General features: G+C 43.2%; 1 protein-coding gene across 1 annotated transcript in view; it reads right to left on the bottom strand.

Annotated features, from left to right (window-relative positions):
* SWAP70 (switching B cell complex subunit SWAP70) overlaps positions 1–12061 on the bottom strand; it is a 39555-nt gene extending 27494 nt beyond the window's left edge. The window contains exons 1-2 of the mRNA XM_086472141.1: positions 11963–12061; positions 3409–3549 (exon numbers count right to left, since the gene is read on the bottom strand). Of these exons, the coding sequence (XP_086328267.1) occupies positions 3409–3549; positions 11963–12061 (240 nt within the window). The remainder of the gene's footprint in view (positions 1–3408; positions 3550–11962) is intronic.
* Between the last annotated feature and the right edge of the window lie 3407 nt (positions 12062–15468).

The following is a 15468-nucleotide window of genomic DNA, read 5'->3' as shown; positions in this document are numbered from 1 at the left end:
ACACAATTCTATTGCTTAATTAATGAACAAATTCTTGTACAAGACATTTTTCCTGTGCACTAGTACATGCTTTTAACTGTACTTCATAATTTGTCCCAATTACGTGAAGTCACCATTTTATTTGGAATCTTCTACAGCAGGCCACACTATTGACTACAGCAACTATCATTTTTATTTGTGAATCTGTCCAAATGATGAAACATGCCAATGAACCGACACCTCCAACCTCAAAGCTGCTTAAACTCATAGAGATAAAACCACGATAAGACATCTACTTTTCCTTTCTAAGAGGTTTCACAAAACAATCAAAAGAAAAATGCAGCAAACCCCATACAATTTTCTAGATCTTTAACTTCTACTAATATGCAAAGTATAATTTACCATCATCAGTATCTTACCAAATAACTCTAAAACCTAAGGAAATACAGAAAATATTTGGCTTAAGTACCAGTGATAAGAATAGTTCCAAAAATATAACAAGCATTTGTAGTGTAACTAGCATTCACTAAATTGTCTGGAAGATGAGATAACCTGAGGTTTAGATCGATGCCCTTCTTTGTCTCCCCCCATTATGACTCTTCCCTGCTATAAATAAGTCATGTTGTAAAATACCATGATTACTGAAAAGGAAACATTTTTAATTGGTATTAAGACACACATTGTAAATAATGGAACACGCTAAAATACAGTTACGAAACCAAGTAAAACAAATTATGAAGACATTACATTCACAAGCAACAGCTCCCTGCTGAAACGGACACTTAGAGAACAAGAACAGATTTCGTTTCAGATGCAAGAAAATCCTAGATACATCTATCTGCTAAGTAACAAGCAGCACAATACTGGAAATCATCAATGAGGCAACACTAATTATTGGAACTATTTATTCAAACTCCCTATTTGGATAAAGGAAATTAGTTGCAATCAATTTGCCTCATTAAACTACGGACTTGTGCCTTTCTTGACAATTCCTTGGTTCTATATAAAGAAGCTTTATTGCAGGGTAACGGAGGGTAAGCCAGCACTAAAAAATATAAAAAGCTACAACGGCATTTTAGAGTGCAACAGAAGTTATTTTAAGCCCTCTCAATAAAATTATAATTCGCAGCTACATATCTGTTTTAAAAGAAATAGAAGGATTTATTCTTTAAATATTTTAATAATGTTATAAAGCAAAGTATCTTGAGAGTAAAAAAAACCTCTCTTGAGCAGGTTGCTTTTGCTCAAATTAATTAATTCACCAGAAGATGTATGACTGGAAATTGAGAGAACTTCCTCTGTATTTGGGGGCATAAAGCACCAGTCCTTCTTTAGCAGCTTTGCTTACTAGCATAAATTAATAGCATTTGTTCTACAATCACCCCATCTAAAAGAACAGATTAAGCCTTGGAAGAATGAAAAAAGAAGGGGTTTCTTGTTTGCTTTTTTTGCTCGTTTGTTCTAAACAAAGGAGACATACTATGAACCAGTGACTTCATCCCACTGCATGTTGTCTTTTGGCACTTATGTAAAGTCATCTCTAAAGGATCAGATCTTTCCAGGCCACACAGACAGACTTCTGTCTAAACAATTTCACTAATTTTTAATAGTACATATCTAAAGCATTTACAAGCATTTAGTCGGGATTAAATAACATGAAGTTACAGGTAACTTAATCCTGTTCCTTAACATTTTCATCTTTTAAGATGAACTAATGGTATGGGTATATCAGGCAACTACCGGAAGCCAGATCAGTGTATGAATAGAACAACGCAAGAAACTACACGCCATCATGCTTTTTCCTTTCATGAGAAATCAAGGTAGCTTGTCCTCTGTTTTTACCATGGGGTAAGAAGGTGCCCCAGAGTAGCTAAACACTGAAAGTTCACACCAACTTGCTTTTGTAGCCAGGTCTTTCATTTTCAAATTAAAGAGTATTTAAATGCAATTACTCCTCATTTCCCTAACTATTCTTCCTATAAACACCCTTTAACAATAAAGGACATTTATATTTGAAAAGTCTTCCAATCCTTCCCCCCCTCCTTAATGGTTTGCTACTGCCTACAAATAATATTAACAAAAAACACTCTGGTTGAGACTCTACTACCATAATGCTTTGGAGACAATAAAGTAAGGCCTTTTCTTTTTCCCCAAAACTTGTATACAAACTGCTTGGTCTCCACTGAATCTTACAGGAGCTCAGCCAGCCAACATGAAGTGGAAATGAGATCACAAACTTCTTAGGGACAGAGCAAGATTCTTCAGCATCAAACAACCAAGACATTAAGCTGGTACCTTTATGTGTTTTAACGGCCAACAACTCCCACACATAAACCAGGTCTCCACTACTGGGTACAAGAGAAGCACAGACTAGAGCGGCAGAGGAGCTGAGAAGTCTTAGCAAGATATAAGAAGCCTCTACTGCTTCCAAGCTGCCAGTCTGCATTATATTTATCTCACTTTCCATCAGTATTAAAAGTAGATTGAAGCAGCAGCAAAAATCAGCAAATCGGGCTAAGGAGTTTGCATAATCTGCAATTGCTACATTTGACTTTTCAGCAGCACGTCAGTTCAGGTCTTCTTAACGTTATGAATGAAAGCAAACATCTATGTATCTCTGCAACCACACCATCAAAGTATGAGGACTTCCGGGGTCAGCCAGAAAGCATACAAGAAATCAGTGGTATTGAAGCTGATATATTTGCACTATCACATGGGCTGTATTTTACCATCTACACCAGTATCTCAACAGAAGTTGTCAGAAAAAAAGCAGGAAGATAGTTTTGGGGTTTTCTTTTACTTTCAAACCCAGTGACTGCCTGTCTTAGAACAAGATGGAGAGTAGGAGGAACCCTGCTGGCTTTCCACCAGAGCTTCCCCCAAAACAAGGCACAACAGAAGACTGAACAGTGCTTAGACATGAAAGAAGAGAACTTGCAAGATGAAACCTAACAACACTCCCTAATGTCACCCACTGTAATTATTTGAAAGGATCTATTTATTAAAATACCTTGTGAATAGGCATTAAAGATATTTTTGCCCTTCCTGTTTGCAAAGGAGTCTATGACAATATTCTGTGTTATAGCTGTAGTATAAAGTGGGGCAATCTATAGCTCCAAGACACTTTCAAATAAATTCAAGCTGAGGTGCTTTATTAATACAAACACGGTTCTGCATGAACATAGCTTAGACAATACCAGATGTAACAGGAAATAGAAAAGGAGAGAAAAAAGTAGTAGAGAACAGTGCACCCTTCCATTCTAAGGCACAGGCTCTCCAGAGTGCCTGCCCCATCACAACCCCACAGGGGCACACTCACAACCAGAATGTCTTCACACCAGCATGTTCCCTGCAAGACGTCTACAGTAAAGACACTCTAATACAAAACCTGATGAAGAGAAAAATAGAACACAAGAATTCAAAACTTACCTTTTCCAAGATGAATTTGTTTAGATAAGGCATATAACCCTGATTGGAAACTGGTCCTTCATCATCATCCCTAAAGTGCTCTTCCAAGGCCACTGGATCGTGGGGAACATTTAACACTGTGCACAAGTTGTGAGAAAGGACCTAGGGACACAAGAGAAATCAGTGACACTGCTGTCAGCCTTAAACATGCTGCGGTTCCCTCCAGAGCAGACCTGTGATTTGCAAAACCATGCACAAAGCGACACTTTCTTCTCAGCACAAGTTCTGCCCTGCAGATTTTTGTCAAAAAACAAAACGTAACTAAAAAAGTTGACTCCACGGATTCAAAGGCTTCAGACAGTTGCACATTTACAGAAGCAATGTGATCACAGACAGGTCCATTCCTACAGAAGTGCAAACACAGCTACAGAAACTACCCTTTGTACACATGTACTTATGGACTGAAAACCAGGAGAGGCATTCAAAAACACCAAAGTAATATTTAGAGAGTGAAATTAAATAGCTATGGAAAACAACCACAAACACTTAGCCTTTGAAATTATAAATATTTACTCTCTAGTGAAAATTACTAACAAAGAAAACAACTCAATATGCACCTTTAGTTCACAAAGAAATGACCACTCAAAGCACTAACTATGGATTTCTCTCATCTGTTTGCTTTTGGGTTGCTTCTCAACATTCACCCCATGTTTCAGTTGGCAAGGGAAAAGTAATGTTATAGAAAGGAGAAGGGTTTAGGCATGCTTCTCAAATTTTTATTTTAAAAAGGTATTTGCATGAATTAAGTCAAGAGCTTAACACCCACCAGCACTCCTGAGAAATGACCTTCAAGAAGAGGCTACACGCTTGATTAGTTTTAAGGAAGTACTGAATTACTGAAAACTAACCCGCAGCCAATGCATCTCAGCTTCTTCAACTTGGGGGGAGTTTTGCACATGCAAACTAATGCCTCAGTACCAACAACAGAAAGGCAGAGCCTAGGTAGCAGCAACTCCTGTGCCACCACAATGCTTCTAAGGAAGGCACAGACTGCAACTGAATTCTGGTGTATATTTTACTTTTTCACTGTGCAGTATAAAATTAAAAAAAAAAAATCCCACAGGCCCAAACGATGCAAAAAGAAAGCAGTAAAAAAAAAGTGCAGAAAATTTATAAGTGCATCTATTTAGGTGAGCAGACATAAAGCAGTCAAGATGGGGTAGCTGCAAAACAAGAAGTGAAAGTCTGAAGTCGTCAAAGCCTAGGAAATCAAACCTATGCCACACTTAAAATGTCTGGTCTTCTCCCCCTCCACCCCCCAAAATAATGTACATTTACCTTTCGTATGTACCATAAGGAGACACGCACAGTCTAAGCACTAGTTATCACAAAATCCTACAAAGATAGCCCAAGAGCAGTGTGGAAAGCATGCAAGTTCAGTTCAGAGGAGAATTCCTCTCCGAGTACCTCCAAAGCTACACTTTTTTTTTTAAGAAAAGCACACATTTCCACAAGAAATACATCTTTTCATTGCCATATGATAACGTTAAGCCACTGGAGCTAAGCAGGCACAAAAGTTTAAAAACAGAAAAATTGTAGCATTGGCCATATTACGACAAAAGCTCTATTTCCCAGAGTAGCAAAATAGTATTTAGAAGTTATCACGTATCACACTGCCCTCCATCAACAGTATAGTTCCCTTCAATCTATCCTTATTTTTAACCACCACATCGAATCAAGTATTTGAGTCCATGTGATTTACATATGGGGGGGGAAAAAACGTATTATCATGAGTGTTTCCCCTTCTATTTAAGGCTTCTGTTGTTATTTATAGAAGACTGAGGGATTCTTGAATTTCTGAGAGATAAAGATGATCTCAGTTTTCCAATCAGACTGTAGTGGCTAATACTATAACTAAAAAAAAATACTCGGCTAATAAAAATACTCTAAAAGCATAACTGATTTAAGCTTACTACCAAAATAACTCTAAAGTCTCAATAAAACACTTTCTCATCATGTCCTTTCTGTGTGTTTCTCTCCTCCCTTTTTTGGCCTTCTTGCTGTATTTGGGTTGTCAGAAACCTTGGTGGTTTTCTGCATCAAGCAACCAATTTACCGGGAAAGAATTCCACTTTCAATCATTTTCTAAGATCTGCCTTATCTGCGATCTCTCCTGTGCCCAACGCTCTCTTTTCATAACCCAGGAAATTCCTCAGCGCCTGCCAAAGCTTGCCATTCTCTAACACGGCCAAGTGCCAGCTGAATTCTTCAGTTGCAGGGTAAGCTTGAAAAATTCTGCACTGAGTTCTCGTTTTGTTGTGTTCTCTCAAATTATTATTTGGACCATGATATAGTCTATTTTAATGATCAATTTGGAAAAAAAAAAATCTAGCAGAGTACTACATTAATTTGGGTATAAAAAATGGCTTTGCCTTGCAGAAGGTCCATCAACCATGAGGAAGTTTTGCACCAGTAGGGCTATTCCCCCCCGTGCCCATAGGGTTGCTAGGCAGCTTTTTCTTTCAGCACTTACTATGCTCTGGATGCCCCGTTTAACAATCTACCTTCATGCCAGAGCCAACTACTACCCCAAGCCTAGAGACTCATCTCTGTGCTGCCACAAATCAGTACAGCAGTGGTCCCGAAACTGTAGGCCGTGAGACAGTACAAGCAGTCTGCAAAGGGTCCACACAACCAGTGCACTCTCGGCAGAAATTTTCCATTTTCAATGAAAAGGTTCGTAAGAAAGATGCCTACCAGTGCCCAGGGAATACTGAAGGTGTTCTGCTCTAAATAACTGGATGAAACAAGCAAGCTGAACCCCAAAGGTCATTACAGACTTTGGATATACTTTATTTACGGCCAGTCTCATGTTGCTTTACCTGGAAGCGCAGATCTCCAGCCCAGCTCTACTCTGCCACAGCCGCTCCCCTCTGAGCTCCCATTTTCCAAAACACTGATCTTCCAAAACTTTAAGCACATGTTGAATTCTTACCAGCTGTGTAGTTCCATTTAACCTTGTCCATAAAAGTGATCTGCATTTCTAAAGAGGAAAGGAAGATCCGCTAGACTACTTATTGCTTAGCGACAAAAATTTGGCCCAGATGATAGCAAGGGCATTAATAGGGCAGACTAATCCTACAGCAGCTATTGTCAGTTTCCTCAGTACTTTTTTCTTTTTCTTTTCCATCTTTCAGGGGGGTCTTCTCCCTCCCCCATCTCTTTTTAAGATTTTAAAATGTTGGCATTGCAGATCCCGACAGCTCCATTCAGTGGCTTCATGTGAATTAATTCCAAGACGTTCTTGGCTCATCCCTCTCTGACATCCATGTCAGCAGCTAGCCAGCCAAAATAAGGCCACTCACAAGTACATTCCCTTTCCTTTTTCGACCAGTGTGGAAACCAGCATCATATGCCCCTTGTCACAGGCACAAGGTCTTCTCAAACAGGGTACGTCTAAGCATAACAGTTTCTTGCATTACAGCATCTCCAAGGTACAGAGTCCTTATCCACTCAGGTAAGAAACGCTCCATTCAGAGTGTCACTATTTAACATCGGGGTTAGTGCAGCAACCTCTTTCCCAGTCAGACAAGCATATTCAAGCCCAGCATCCACCAGCTCAGGTTCCTGACACTAGTGCCCTTCACCCACATCACCTCTCCATTCCTTCATTTGCTCCCTTCTCCCTTAGGCACTCACAGACCCCTTGTCACCATTTTCGACAACCTCACCCTTCCTCTTACCTACATTATCAGTATCCCTTTGGCCCCTTAATCACATACTGGTGCCAGCCTGCATCTGTCCGGTTGCCAAGGGAACTGCCTTTCTGCCTTGCGGCTCCAGGCCCTTAGGAAGAGCTCCCAGTAAACATCCTCTATCTACTACACCTTTCTTCTGCATCTTCCTTGAAACCAGCTGACAAAACCTCAAGGACAAAGGTTAAACGGGTTGCTGATCCATTGGCAGCTGATCCTCTCAAGCACAGTATCATGGCCCAGTCGTGTGCTGCCTCCCTTTTTAGTCTACAGGCTGCCTTGGTTTGCCAGCTCTTCTGGAAGAGGGGCATCTCATCCCTCATACCTTACAGACACGATTCCTCCCTAACACAAATGCTTCTGAGCCCCATTAATAACGTCAGAGTACAACTCTCTCATAGTGAGTCATAATGACTCATTTCCTACCATCCTTCAATGTTGTACAAAGCCAATTGTCCATCTAGGGTCCTGCCCACTCGTCACAGGCTCTCAACCTTTCCAGTGCCTTGCTACATTGTTTGAAGTCTTCCTCTCCACTCGGACCGTCCCTCTTGCCCCTGATTACACCATTCTTCCTTTCTACCGGCCACTGACTTCCCATTTAGTAAAAAGGCAAAACAAAGATAAGAGGTATAATAATCCTATAACATCCTAGATACGATTAAAGACCAGTTTAAATTTTCTAAGCCTGACTAGTAACTTTGGTCACCCACGTATTATGAGCCCAAATGAGACTGTATTTTCATGAGGTGCTCACCATCCATGTCCTGCAGATACCACACCAGGAACCCAAGACTTTGCAAATCCACCCCAGTGGTAGCACACAAAACAAGAACAGCCAAATAACCCCACTGCCTAAGCAGAGACAAGTCACAAAGCAATGTAAGGAAGAGCTTCCAGACAGAGGGTAAAAACTAATTGGTATGTATTCTTTCCAAGATCCAAGCACATACACATACTACAAGGAGTATTGCTGGCTGCTAAGTGTAACTACATTTAAAACCACTGTGTTTCAAGATCCCTATGAAAAGCAGATTGAATGTCAGCACATTACAGAAACTTTTAAAGTAAGTCAATTTTAAAATTGCAGATTGCAAGAAATATTAAATTGGATTTAAATATAGGAAAGCAAGTATTTGCATGTAGCTTGTACTCGAACCACAACAGCAGCTATAACTGCATACACAAAACTTATATTTTAGCCTTGCTATACCAGCGTTTGAACGTGCTGAAACACACTGACAAAATAATGGTTGTGTCCGTATTTGAAGGTGTAATTTAAGAATAGAATACACAAATGTTTAATGTTGATGTAGGAAAAAAGGTAAGATCTGCAGAGAGCATAACAGCAGAACTTACAAAGATTACCAATTAGACAAAAAAAAAAAATAAATCAGTGCATACTGGAAGAAGATAATATTCAAAATTATATAGAGGATTAATTTGACTATCTCTTCTCTCAGCAGCTCAGATCATATACAAAATGGATACAAATGGTACAAATGGATAAAAGACATCTCATTAAATCCTTACTATTCCAAACAAGTCCTAGTTTATCTCCAAGCGGTTGCTGTTTCTCCAGACTACGGAACAGCCCAAATTCACTCACCTCCATCCCTTTGCTCTAGATATGTTAAAACCAAAGTGTGATGCAAACCCTTCACAGAAGGGCCTTCGCTACATAACATACATTAATTTTTCTCACAGTATTTAATGAAAACTATTTATTTTTATGGAAGGCTTAAAGATCACTTCTAGGTAGAGAAACTAGAAACTGCTGTCTTTAACAACCAATGTTATACTTAAGACTTTCTGTGCAACATGATGGCAATACCTTATACTGGATTATACAACTCAAAGATCCATGGTCAGAAAGTTTTCTTACTGAGGAGGGAAGAGTTCACCAAATTACAACAATGCATCAGAAGAGTATTTTTTACCAAGTTCTCTTTATAACAGGAGTTTCACTAAATTATTAAACATGTTTTTCTAATGCCACAGATTTCTAGTAACCTGTTTATCTCCAAGTCTCATCTCTCCATTTTATAGGGGTGCTACATCTTCCTCACGGTAATGTGGATGAGAAATACTTTATTGTGAAATACCTTCTTAGTGCAACAAAGCCCGAAATCAATCAGACAGGAACTTCTGTTTTGCCATCCTGCCTACCCCTTCCACCGCAACAATGTGGGGCTACTGCCATAACGTACACCTTTCCTCCCTCCTACAACTATCAGTTTGACACCACATCCATCACTTGCCACAAAAAGCCTAAGGAAGAACACTCTCTATGCTTTGTGGTGTTTCCTGAAAACTAATTCTTGGTGGCCACAGGGGAAGGCAGCAGCCTCATTTCAGACTTGTTTCTGCACTCCCAAAACCTAGTCGACACTTCCCTCAGGAGTCTTTGTATCACAGACAGAACTGCACAGATCGACAAACATCCACTTTTTTTCATCCCTTCTCTCCCACAGATAGATAGTATGAAACATCAAAACTGTTTAGGAAGATGTTTGGTAAGTAATGAGGGGACAAGTTTAACTTCTCCTCTCCTTTTTATTTTTTCACCTTATTCCATCAGAGCAAGCGGTACAAGCTCACCAGCATCCTGGCTGCTGCTTTAACCATTTAATTCAGCCCAGAACCTGTGCGACGGTGACAGCTTCTCCACCGACCGGCACACCAACATGCTGCAGACACACCTCCCGGTGTGGCAGAGTGACAGGAAAATACGATTCCTTTAAAAAGCAGGACAATAAAAAAATGTCTTTCTGCAACCTACTTCAGCTGCAACACTACAACGCCAATACTCACTTTCATGACATCACCTTGTAAGAGTCGGTCCGAAAACAGCATTGTCTCAACCCTGTCATCAGGAATATGGACTCTGAAAGTCAGGCTAACACCTTGACATGAGTCTGCAGCGGCCTGCCTAAGACACAGTTGCTGATCCTGAATGCCAGACTTGTGAGGTCATTATGTCCCGGACAGAGCAAGGATGAGAACTGAGCAACTTGTTCATCTGGCAGAAAATGGCAAAAGGATAAGAGATGTTGCTGTCTGCTTCTCCCTTCTAGAAACCTTGTGGGGGGGATAACAGCCAAAGGAGGGAGCCTTGCAAAGGCAAGACGGCTCTGTTTTGGCTAAGGAGTGCTGTGCTGTTCTCCAGTGCCAGGGACAAGCCTAAGAACTGTTATCAAGAAGAATCAATCAGCATGGATGGAGCCAAGAAGAGGCGGAGATACAGAGGAGGAACAAGGGGTGCTATTTGGCATAAAAAGGGGCTCCTCAGTACCCAAATTTTGGAAGCTTCCCGCACCAAGGATCACAACGATCGTTAGGACCAGCGGGACGCTGCCTGGACCTGGGACCATAGGGATGCTTTGGACCCATGACGGTAGCTATTGACCTCTTTCCTCTTTTCACTTTACTTTCCCCTTTCCTTTCACCCTTTTTACCTATCGCACACCGCTTTACAGGCAAACAATAAAGTTTCGCTGTTAGATTTTAGCAAACCCCTTTGGTGTGGTCGCCTTAATTTTGCACTTTGAGATCACAGCAAACGAACCATCACGAGTCCACTGAGTGGACCGTGACACACCTGTAAAAGACCTGGGACATGTACACGTTTACAGCTTGAGGTTGCAGTCACATCTGGCCTCTTGCCTGATTCCTGTCACACAGTCCCTTCTGGGTGAGTTAGGCTGTATCTCACAGCCTGATTGCCCGAAGCAAAGAAAAGAAGAAGAGGAACAGGCTACTTGCAGCACGCTGCATGCTGTGGACTCCTCTTACATAATGCTGGGGGGAAAAAAAAAAAATCTATTAGCTACTGACCATGCTTGGAAATACTGCCTGCAGCATGGCCACTCTCACTCGTGGAGTTAATCCCACAAAGGGCACAAGCTTCAGCTAATTGTCGCAGCCGACAACTCCAGCACTCAGTACAAGGACCTACAGTCTCAAATATCAACAGGTGTTGCATTCTTACTCAAAATATTTATTTAGCCAGATTCCTGCTATTATTCCCAGGCCAAGAGGGTCCCATAAAGCAGGGCCAAGATGGGATCAGATTCAGCAAGCTGCCTGAGAGCTCTTTTAAGAGCACAAACATTACTTCAGCATATAAGCTAAGGAAAGAATGGCACAGTTGGAGCCTCTTGACTAATACTCCTGTTTATATCCAAATAAGAGGGCACTGTGGAACCTCGCTCTCCCCTTGGCAAGCTATGAATTTCCCTTGGACGCAGCCAACCCCTATAGATAGGACCTTGCGGCTACCTCAAAAAAGATTTTGGCCAGAAAGGGTATCAAGCACACGCAGTTGAAAGTGAACCAGAAGCACAACAAGGGTTTGTGCATTGACATCTCGGGGAAGACAAAGCACTTGCCTGGGCAGAATGAAAATCAGCCTCCTCAAGTGTGAGGAAGGGCCCGTGCAAGCCTCCCGCGGGATGGAGGCGTCCAGGAGCCACAGCGACTGGCAATGCCGTGTGATGAACGACAGCCTCAACAGAGAGAATCAATTCACAGCCCCTAAGCAAGCTTCAAAAACGGGCGGCCGTGTCCCCTCGTCCAGCCCCGAGTGCGACCCCCTCAGCCAGGCCCCAGGCCCCAGGCCCAGCATCCCCATGTCCACCGTGGAGGCGGCCGGTGGGGACAGCCCAAGCTCACATCACGGCCTCTCACCACCCACGGCGGCAGCCCCTCACACCCACACCGCGCCTCGGCCCCACACCGCGTCCCCTAGGCTCGCCGCCCTTCCCTCCTCGCAACCCCCGGTCGGGTCGGGCCGGGCCGGGCCGGGCCGCCTCACTTGCCTTGAGCTGGGACTTGGAGACCTTCCCGCTGCGGTCAAGGTCGAGGGCAGTGAAGGCGTGCCAGATGGACTTCAGCAGCTCCTCCTTGAGGCCCACCATGGCCGGCCCGCCGGCTGCCGCTACCGCTACCCCGCTCCCGCGGCCGCTCTGCCTTCGCCTCGCCCGGCCCCGCCGCCGCACGGCGCCCGCCCCGGGGGCGGGTGCCCGTCCCTGCAGGCGCCGCCCCGGGAGCCGCGCGCGTCCCGCCTCAGAGGCAAAGGCCGAGGGGCCGGGCGGGGCAGGGGCGGCCGCAGGCGCTGCAGGAGCGGGAGCCCGGCCGGCCGCGCCCCAGCGCCCCGCGGGCAGGGGCACCCCCGCAGGGTACCTGCCTCGGCCGCGCCGGCTCGGCGGCCGCTGCGAGACCCGCAGGCGCTGCGAGGGGTCCGCGCCCCAGCCCGCGGCTCGTCGTACGGGAGACGCCGTCTCACGGCCTGAGGAGGGTCCGCTCACTCAGGGGAAAAGTAACTTTCCTCGTAGACTACTTTAGCCCCCATAATTTCATAAAGCAGCTTGCGACGAAGGCTGCGTACAGCTGGAGTGAATGAAGTTCAATCAAAAATAACGGGGGGAGGGTTAAAAAAAAAACCAAGTTCACCGCAACTCTCTGAGCAGGAGTAGTACAAAATACCATTCAAGGAAGAAGTTTTATTGGTGGGGGTTTTGGGGATGGTCTAGGTTGGGGTGGTTTTTTTTTTCATCTGTTAAGCCCTCTTAAATGCTGTGGGTTCAGACTAAACAAGGGCAAGGACTTCGGCTGTCTTCCCCCCCTCCCTGGGCGTGCTGGCAGATCCCTCATGGTATTTATCTGCTCACGGTAGGGTTAGCTGCACCTAGGCCAGAAATGGCAAGAAGATAATGCTACAACATGTATTGCTTTGAATACAGCATCTGAGATAATTCAGCGTACACACCTCGTGATGAAGGTAAGGTTTCGTTTTCATGGACTTTAAGCAGAACCATTAAGATGCTGAATTCAAGACATCTAGCAAACAAGGAAAAAGGATTTTAACTTTTGTCCAATTTTAGTCTTCAATCAGCTGCATCATCATAACAAATAGCTCTCTGGAAGTGCAATAGTTCTGGCACATACAGCAAGATGTCTGTTTTGCACCAGGTGGTGCTGGTTCATTATGATCCCAGTAGAAAAGGCACTCGTACTCTAAAGTACCACTTAAATGCCATTCATTGGAGCTAATGCTATAATGGAGGGCAGTATAAATAACCTTATATTCTCCCAGGTGCTGGGAACCCTGAGCTATGCAGCATTAACCAGATCACTGATCAAAGTGCAGTACATCACACAAATGCTGCCCATGGAAAAGTTACACCATTTCAGTCATGCAAGATATTACAGGGTTTTCTTACAAGTGTCATGGTTTAACCCTAGCTAGCAACTAAGCCCCACACAGAAGCTCCCTCGCTCCCTCACAGCAGGATGGGGGAGAGAATCAGAAAAGTGAGAAAACTTGTGAGTTGAGATAAAGACAGTTTAATAAGTAAAGCAAAAGCTGCGCACACCAGCAAAGCAAACCAAGGAATTCCTTCACCCCTTCCCATCGGCAGGCAGGTGATCAGCCATCTCCAGGAAAGCAGGGCTCCACCACGTGTAACAGTGACTTGGGCAAACACCATCCCTCTGAACATCCCCCCCTTCCTTCTTCACTTGGTTTTATATGCTGAGCACAAGGTCATATGATATGGAATATCCCTCTGGTCAGTTGGGGTCAGCTGTCCCAGCTGTGTGTAACCCCCACAACTTCTTGTGTACCCCCAATCTGCTCACTGGTGGGGTGAGCAGCAGCAAAGGCCTTGGCTCTGTGCAAGCCCTGCTCAGCAGTAACTAAACCATCCCCGAGTTACCAACACTGTTTCCAACACAAATCCAAAACACAGCCCATACTAGCTACTGTGAAGTAACTCTACCCCAGCCAGAACCAGCACACAAAGAAACAACTCTACACGTCATTTCTGCTGCCATACAGAAAGGATGTTAACACAAGGACCTCCTGCTGCATTTTCAGATAAAGGGCAGGCCACGCAGGGGTGCGACTGCAGGTACCCAGCAGGAGTTGCCTGCAGGCTCCTCTGGTGCACAGGACAGACGCAGCCCCACATGGGCCGGGAGGCCAGGCTGGACGGGCAGCGCAGTGCGGCACAAGCCAAGCAGGCACAGGCCTAACTTACATGGATCACTAATCCTCGATGTAAATGGTCTTCTGGCCAGGATCACTACAGATAAGAGATAGCAAAGTCCGCTGTAGGAAGTACTTTTAGTTCTCCTATGTGATAATTCATAAAATGAGTTTTCTGTATGTGGGAAATTGGAGACTAGAATCATCCACAGAATTCTGGTAATTTTTATTCTTTAGTGTCTTCTCTAGATTACAGCAAGCAACAAAAATACTCTACCAATGCAAAGATGTAGTCTCTCAGTAGCACAATGAAGAGTCAGACACAACCTGCCTTAGTGACTGGGCATACCCTAGCAGCCTCCCCCCCCCCCCCCCCCCCCCCCCATTTTTCTTAACCTTTTTCTCCATAGCTTATTCAGGACTTCAGAATCCACAAACAATTATTTATGCTCTTTCCTCAAGATGGGTGGTGTGAACTATACAATTAACATCACAGATTAATTGGATTAAATTTCCTAATGAACCTGATTTGCTAATATTATAGCTGTTAGTATTACCAGAAACATCTATCATCTTGAAATACATTAGCATTTCTCCAGTTTGACCACAGCTATTCCACTTGAGGAAGGAGACCACTTTTGTGTATGCAGATAACCTAACAAACTGTTTTACTTTATTTGGTAGCTGAGCAACCACAAGGTCACCAGTAAATACAGAACATACCTAAAATACAGTTCGGTTCTGTGAAACATCACTGACAAAAAGCAATTAATATAGTTCACACATGAATCTCCTCCTCGTGGCAGGGACTTAACTTCTGTTTTGAACAGAGTTCAGTAATTTTTGGCAGCTCATTTTTATAAAAACAGAGTGGAAAAATTAAATTACAACAAAATGCCCCACAAATTAATTGTAAAAAAAACCCCTGTGTGCTTCTTTTAATTCTTTTTGCTGGCTTCTGTTATTCCCAATTTAAATGACATGCTAAAGTCCTTTGCCAGAACAGGACTTGTTTTTCACTAAGAATATAAAATAGTTCTGTTCAGATAGATAGGTTAACAGTCCATACTTAAATGTTTCATTAAAATGAGTAGTTTACATAAGCCTCAGCTGCTCCAGCTTTTGGTAGGTTAAACAAAAGGATACTTACAAGTTATGCATAAAGCCAGTACATGATTTTATATAGTATAGACATACTCATCTTTAAAATACTTTTTATAGGATTGAATTAATTGAGCAAAACCAGTTAAATTGAAGTTCATAAACTTGCTGTTAAACAAAACCTTTGGTTTTTATACTTGCCCAAAATAGCTTTTACAAAGTTACAGGATTAAC

This window comes from Leptosomus discolor, chromosome 12 (genome assembly GCF_034619465.1).
Source record: "Leptosomus discolor isolate bLepDis1 chromosome 12, bLepDis1.hap2, whole genome shotgun sequence".
Taxonomy (NCBI): Eukaryota; Metazoa; Chordata; class Aves; order Leptosomiformes; family Leptosomidae; genus Leptosomus; species Leptosomus discolor.
The sequence above is the reverse complement of the archived record's forward strand: the minus strand, read 5'-3'. Positions and strand labels throughout refer to the sequence as shown.